Genomic DNA, 8,050 nt, shown 5'->3' with positions numbered 1-8,050 from the left:
CTAATTTCTGGCAAATATTTGTGACATTTATAACTCTTTACCAGATTTCACGTCAAGATAAAGACTCAAAATGTCATGATGGTAGAGTAATAATCAATGAACCAGTTAAGAGTACAATGTACACTGTGGTTTTTCTGTTACATGCATGAGATTTTCATGTTCTTTACAACAAATTATTTTCCTAATGGCTCTTGCCGTCTCATGGTGAGCTAAATGTTTTGTCTTTCAGGTTCGCCCTACTCATCACAACAGAGCAAAACCCATTCTATTATTTCAGATACCTGGAAGCAATCCATAGTTTATCAAGGCAACCAACGGTTATTTTTAAAAATGTGCTTTAAAAAAGAAAATCAGAAACGTTTTGTGGAACAACCAGTTTTTGTTTTATTTGTACAAAGAATACAGCATTTCTACTTCAGAGGGATGAACCGAGAAGAGTGTGTAGCTCCAATACCGGGGCGACCGTGCTTGACTGGCTTGTAGGTGATGGAGAACTCGCCCAGGTAGTGTCCGCACATCTCAGGCTGTGGAGAGGAGAAACACGTTAGCAACAAGATACATGCTGTGCACTAACAGCTGCAAGAACAGTGATGTTGTAGTTGCTAATCATAATCTGATGTATGACAAAATGTGTGATTTTAGGCAGCTCTTAAAAATAAAGAAAATAAAAGATGAAAAAGCTAGATATAACTTTATAATTAAAGTCAGTTGCAAACACTACCATGTTATTAAATGATCTTCCTGTAGGAAAGGTTTTTATCTGCTGTCTTTTTCCTGTAATATCCTTTTCTTTTCATAACTTTGATGTTGACTCAATTTTAAACATTGCCATTCTTTGGTCAAGTGATTAGCGGTCATGTATTCCGCAGGGTGGCACGCCCATTTCCAGAAATCAGTTTTGAAAACCATTTCAACTTGACGATTATGTATGTGATGCATTGATTTCCAACACGTCGGTGTGTTTTGGACAAAAAACCAAACAGATCACCCATTCTAGCCATTCCTCATATCCCTCTATTTCACTTCCTGTTACAAAAGTACTGATTCTGGGTATAAAGCTTATTTTTATTACTGAAAAATAAATAAGGAGGGGCGGAGCTTATGCCGGCTCATGAGGGACCTGGCAGATACTGTCTAAAATGCTGCGGTGATGAAATGCAAGGATTATTTCTGAAACAGTATGGAGCTCAAAGGCTTTCTCTCTTGCTGGTTTACCACAAGGTGAGTTCCTTTTTATATCCTGCTTCTTTCACATGCTCTCTCCAGTACAGCTTAGCTCTGAGTGTTAGCGATGCTTGCTAATGTAAACAAAGACTATTACATCCAAAACACATCGGGAATTGTTTCTGATACAGCGACGTTTCCGATAGTGCCGTGGGTCGGCAAATCTGGATCAGCTCCGTTGTCCCCCCGTTTTTAGAGATTTGCGCACGGAGGAAAAGAGAAAGGGTTTTATGTTCTGACACTTTGGGAGTTCCCTGACACACATTTATGTATAAAAGACATCAAAAAGTGCATTTTGCATGATAGGTCCCCTTTAAAGAAACGTGTCAACCACCTTTTACATAATGATTTAATGGAATCATTGTGAAATGTAGCCTGTTCCCAATCTTCATCATACTGTTCAGCAAAGTATTATTTACAACCAAGATAAAAAAAAAACAGTCCACAACTTCAATTATATGCCGACTGTCCTGACATTACTTAATGGGTGATAACGGCTTTATAGACAAGGCGCAGACCCACGCTTAGATGGAACTAGGACAAGTCAATGTCAAAAAGCACTAGTTTTGGTGCTTTGACATCTGACAGCCTACTCTACATAAACAATATACTCCTACCTAATATTATGCATTTTAAATTGTATAATTTCCACCAGAAGTCAAACTTTGTTGGAACCTCAAATTGCATTCGTTTGCAGGAGTCTGGCCAAGGCGATGAACAGGAAGTCCATGTAAGGTCTCAAAATATACACATTCTCTCCATCCCACCAGACCCCTCACCTTGATTTCAACCTGGTTGAAAGTCTTGCCGTTGTACACTCCAACCATGGACCCGACCATCTCAGGCAGGATGACCATGTCTCGCAGATGAGTCTTCACCACCTCTGGTTTCTCCATGGGGGGAGCATCCTTCTTGGCCTTGCGCAGGCGCTTCAGGAGGGACTGCTGCTTGCGGCGCAGGCCACGGTTCATCCTTCTCCTGGGGCGGGCACAGTACAGCTGCATCAGCTGCTCACTTTGGACAGAAAGTGGACAATGTGATCAATGAGAAGCTCTGCCATATTTAAAATAATAGGTGTTCTATGACATGCAGATTGACAATGTGGTAGCAATTGTATAATGATATTGGATCTAATATATAATATTCCAATCACTTGTATATAGACTCTTATTGCACCATTTCTCTTTTTGTATTTACTTGCACATTTTTTTCTGTTTTATTGTGTTGCATTGTTGGAGGAGCCTGTGACCTAAGATTTCCATTGTCTTAACTACACTGTAGCTATGTACGTATGACCAATAAAAGCCTTAAACCTTGATAACATTCACTTTGGATGGAACATCTGGAACTGATAACATTTATTTTCTGTTTCAGTGTAATGATTGTGGATCTCTAGGTTAGCACATCACCACAACAGTTTGCAAATCTGAGAAATGTCTCATACGAGACAACAAATCACCCGTTTAGTGGCTAAGTGAGAGACTTAATCATTGACTAAGCGATGGTTTAACACTGTTTTGGAAAGCAGGATGCAAGTTTACAAGCTAATGTAACTAAGAACAGGTAATGCAATGTCTCCAGCTGAACAACATCTGCATAAGCTGTTTTAACATCACTTACTAGGACATGTCCAGGAGCTGGTCCAGGTCCACACCTCTGTAGGTGAACTTCCTGAAGGTACGCTTCTTCTTGATCTCGGTTTCCGCCTGAAAAAGAGATACAGCATCCAAGCTAAGTATGTGTTTTGTACACTCAAACTAATGCACACATGCCTTTAACAAAAATGAATTTAATAAAACTGTTGAGCATTTTCTGAACATTCGCTCGGACCAACAATGACACTAAAAATAATATCATATTTAGCTATGGGTACAGACTACGTTGAAATACCGGGTTAGCTTAGCCGAGCAGCCATAGCCCAGGCTAATACGTTGCATTTAAAAACACATTGATCTGACACTGGCAGTATAGATATCGTTCGGAAAGGTGAGTGAACAGTTATAATTGTCGGGTGCCATGGTCAACTATCATAAATAGTGACTTTAGAGCTCGGATGCTTATAGATTGTAGTTTTACAGGATTCACAATCGGTTGAACACCTACCATCTTGCCTGAAGTTCAGTAAGGAAAGATCGAGCAGAAGTCTCGTTAAGCCTGATATCGCGCGATTTAAGGCAAACATCCGGTGGTATCTTCCGGCAGTAGTCCCCCATGTGAACAACAGGTGGTGCTGCTGTACAATAACTCTGCATAGGGTCCACTTTTTCAACGATGTCTCTTTTTTACGAGTGTTAAATTATTACAAGGAGATAATAAAGGGAGAAAAACTTACCAGAAAAAACATTTTATAAGCATTTTATTAATCTAATCGTTACTTCAGTATTTTTATTTCATGCGACTACGTTACTACATTAAAGACAGAACTATTTTAAGTTATAAACTACATGTATTTAATATTACTTTAAAAAATAGATATTTACAAAAAATACTATTTTTTAAATATATTGTTATAAACGTTTATAATATGAAACACATTGTTAAAGATTAAAATGGTGGGTAATAAATATCATAGACCTACATGTTCAATGTTCTTTATTCTTATTTGTATTTATCATTTTTCTATCATTTCTACTCTATTAAGCATCTCACAAAGCGTCAGAATCTATTTCTTAGAAATTTGAATTCTTGGTTGGCAACCAACAGACTAAACCATTTTACTATAATTCAAGTTTTTTGTTTTTTCAACATCTCTTTATTAGTTTTTATGCGTAGAAATAATACTTAATAAACAAGACAGACTTTACGTACTATCAGCAAAACAAACAAAACAGAAAAAGAAAGAAAGAAGAAAAGAAAATAGAAACACAGCCGAAATAATATTCAAGTGTCTTCATTCTCCCAATCATGTTGTAGACCATTATGCTCCAGGAAGTCGGAAAAGGTTTTCCAGATTTCCCAAAACGTATCCAGTTTGTTTTTAAGGAAAATATGTATCTTTTCAAGAGCAAGGTAGAAAGTAATCCCTTTCAGCCATTAAGAAAGTCCACAGGTTGATGGTTCCTTCCATGTGCGAGCTATGCACCGTTTAGCCTCCAAAAAGCAAGCATTGAGCAGAAACCTTACATTCTTGGAAGTTACAAAGTCATGAGGGTATATATTCAGGATACACAATTTAGGATCAAGAGGTACTTCTTTACCAATAACCACCCTGATCAGCTCTAACACCCTTTCCCAAAAGGAGATTATTTGTGGGCACTCCCACATACAATGAAAGAGCGACCCCTTCACGTTGTTACATGTAATGCATATATCAGGAATATTAGGATTAAAGTGGTGCAACCTAGCCGGAGTAATGTGCTGTCTGGTTAGCCATTTATACTTCCACTGTACATATGTGCCAGATTTGCTCCAGTTTGTGACTCTTACAACCTCAGAACCAGTGCCTGGATACGGTTCCAGGTACCTGCTGTGCGGACTGAGGCTGGAAAAAGGAATCTTTTTCATTCTGGAATGACCTTCAATCACGCCTTAAATTGACAGCACTTGTATCTATAGCCTGTTTTAAATTGAAGTTGTCTGAGGTCCTTACCAGCAGATGCTCTTGCAGTAATAAGTATACCTTTCTTACTGTCCCAAATATGCACAATAGTGACTGCTTTTCGTTTTTTTGTTGTTTACTTAGTTGTGTTCTCTGTATTTTATGTGTCTGTGTTATGTGTAACGTTGCTGCCTTCTTGGCCAGGTCAGCATTGTAAATGAGATTTTATCTCAATGCTTTTTATCTGGTTGAATAAAGGTTAAATAAAAATACTGTAGTGTGTGTTCGTTGTTTGAGTTTGAGCCACGGAGCAAGCCTTTGACCATTCCTCCTGTGTTATAATTTGTTTTAAAGTTCCCATGTCATGGCCATTTCTACTGATCATAATTCCATTGTTGAGGTCTACTAAAATAGATTCATATTGTGCAATTTTCCAAACTCACATTGGTTTCTCATACAGCATCTCTGTATAGTATGTGTATTCACTAAACGGCTTGTTGGAGCTCCTCCCCCCCCCCCCTCCCTGTGAGCCCAGTGGCCGTCTGCGAGACAGCGAAACCCAGCCTGAAACCAGCCCGAGCACACACACACACACACACACACACACACACACACACACACACACACCCGCAGCCTGGCTGGGAGTTTGTGACACTGACTCACAGCCTCGCCACGTCCTGCCGTCTCGGGCGGATAAATCGGCGGAGCTGCAGCTGAGAAAAGATTGAGTGTGTGTGTGTGTGTGAGGAAGTCAGCAGATTTAAGATAACGGCTCCGCGGACGTAACGTAACGGACCAATCCGCGGAGCCGTTACGTTACGTCACTATACCCAAATACGTCACTGTACCCAGGAAGAAAAAGAGAAATTTCCAACGAGGCGTTCTGGGCAGCATAGACAGGTTTTCATAATAATAATAATAATAATAATAATAATAATAGATTTAATTTAATTAGCGCTTTTACAGGTGCTCAAAGACGCTTTACATATATAGTGAAGATAAAATAAAATAAAGGAACAACAAATAAATATATAGTTAAAGTCAAATAATACAAAAACAATCACACATTAAAAGCCAGATTGAAGAGGTGAGTTTTTGTGAGTTTTTTTAAGGTGGTGAGGTCAGTGCAGTCTCTGATGGGTTGTGGGAGTGAGTTCCAGAGGGAGGGAGCAGCGACGGAGAAGGCTCTGTCCTCCCAGGTCCGGTGATTGGTGCGGGTGGGGATGGATAGGAAGTTGGCTTCTGATGAGCGGAGGCAGCGGGAAGGGGTGTGGTGGTGCAGCAGGTCTGTGAGGAGGGGGGGGGGGGGGGGGGGCCTGATTGTACTACTTTTACTCGCTACAGGTGTACTTTGAGGGTTTGTGACTCTGCAGACCGTTTACATGCATAAAAAGCTACATAACACACGAGGGGACGGGTAATAACCAGAAAAGCATGACATGGGACCTCTAAGTCCAATTTCCAGGCCTGCAAGATATTGTTTGAGGATTCTTTACATTAACAGATTGTATAATAAGGATACTTGACCCCTGGCTTCTTGATGTTTCAAAATTATGTTTTCTAGAGTGGACAGAGGGGGAAGTTGTAAACTGCCCATGGCAGGATTATTTTGTACTTTTACTCCTGTACTTTTACTTGCAATAGAGTATTTTAACCATTGTATTGGTATTGGTTTTTCAATTCTGAGAAAAAAACCCACATCTGATATAAAGATTGTACTTTTATCACATTTGTCTAAAACCTGTAATCGAATTTATAGTGTGGATTATATGTTGGCTTTTTAGAAAATGAAAAACTCCTTAAACACTGTAGCAATCATGTAAACATTTACTTTTACCTGATTGCTACATTAACCTTATTAAATGTGTTTTGCCTTGCAATATTAAAGGATTGATACCTGCATCTTCACATTTAACTCGGTAAATCACACAGAACTAGGCTTTTTAAATGTTAGGTTTTATGGGAACTTAAAGAGTGAGTTCACTATGGCTGCTTCTCAGGTCGATTAAATGAAATCCTTGCTTCCCTCACTTGCATCGTTTCCCTGCGTTTAGTCCCTCCCACCAGGGAAGCATGGAGAGACGCAAGGAAACCACGAGAAGCAGGGAAATGAGTTTTAAGAGCAATGGGACGTCCTTTCCTCCGGAGCGTCACGTGAAGCGACGTCCGTTTGTGATGACGCTGCACAGCTGATCGTCTGACAGCAGCCAGCTCTGTCCCCGTTATTTCCACACACACCCCCGCCTCTGTTAGTACACATTTACTGACACAAACATTTGTATCATCTGTTGTAGATCCCAATAAATAAAATAAAATAAGAACTCATTCTCCAAAAAGATAAACGCCATTCTTAAAATGTATAAACGAACAATAGTTGGATTAATATTGATTAGAGTGCACAATAGAAATAAAATAATTGAGAGAAGAAAAATAGATATGTTATCTATCAAAACCCAGTTAGATTAACATTCATTGGATTGCACACTTTGTTTGTTTGTTTGTTTGTTTGTTTGGATATGTAGCACATTAACATTTTAATAGCACTTAATGACTGACTGAATGGAAATGACAATAAATGAAAATGTAAAACGAAAAAAGCGATCATGAAAATGTTTCCAACAAATGAATAAAATGATTTTTGACCACTTTGTTGTTCAGATATATCACATATGTGTAACTAAATGAAACAGGAATTGAAACAAAACACGGTATAAACTGAAGAGTGACTCCCGTGAGGTTCATGTATTTTCTTCACTCCGCTGGGAAACGGCTCTCATGTCAAGAAGCATGAGATCAGTGCATGCACTGCATCGTCCAATCAGTGAGCGATAAGGGGGGGTAAGGGGGCGGGGCGAGTATCTGAGGATTTCATCGGAGGATGGTCTGGTGGTTCCTCGATTATCGCTCCTCCATGAACGCTCCTCGCTCCTCGATCCTCCGGCAGAAATAAGAGCCATGGGACGGTACTCAAGATGGCGCAGGCAAATCAACTTCCGGTGAGACCGAGGACCGAGGAGCGAGGAAATGAAAATAGTCGACCTGAGAAGCAGCCAATATCCCAAAAATACATACAGGATTTTCTCACTTCCTCTATTGGTATGTACTGTAGCTCTGGTTTTACTTTTGCCAAGGTATTCAGATATCCTGACTAGTTCTACCTCAATACAAATGATACAAGATGGATCTTTCAAGTGTTCTTTCTAATCTAACCAAACCAATGAAAACCAAAACCATATATGCCTGGATACCACGAGACACTTCTTTCTTTTTAATCAATCCTTTAAAATC

At 39.5% G+C, this 8,050-nt stretch overlaps 1 protein-coding gene across 1 annotated transcript; it reads right to left on the bottom strand.

Annotated features, from left to right (window-relative positions):
- Positions 1 to 359: 359 nt before the first annotated feature.
- On the bottom strand, positions 360 to 3,427 carry rps15 (ribosomal protein S15). The gene is made up of 4 exons (XM_034196046.1): positions 3,328 to 3,427; positions 2,845 to 2,930; positions 2,004 to 2,238; positions 360 to 524 (listed from the first exon to the last, which is right to left on the bottom strand). The coding sequence occupies exons 1-4, from the start codon at positions 3,328 to 3,330 to the stop codon at positions 411 to 413; spliced, it is 438 nt and encodes a 145-aa protein (XP_034051937.1). The 5' UTR covers positions 3,331 to 3,427; the 3' UTR covers positions 360 to 410.
- Between the last annotated feature and the right edge of the window lie 4,623 nt (positions 3,428 to 8,050).

The sequence above is a fragment of the Gymnodraco acuticeps genome, unplaced genomic scaffold (genome assembly GCF_902827175.1).
Source record: "Gymnodraco acuticeps unplaced genomic scaffold, fGymAcu1.1, whole genome shotgun sequence".
Taxonomy (NCBI): domain Eukaryota; kingdom Metazoa; phylum Chordata; class Actinopteri; order Perciformes; family Bathydraconidae; genus Gymnodraco; species Gymnodraco acuticeps.
The sequence above is the reverse complement of the archived record's forward strand: the minus strand, read 5'-3'. Positions and strand labels throughout refer to the sequence as shown.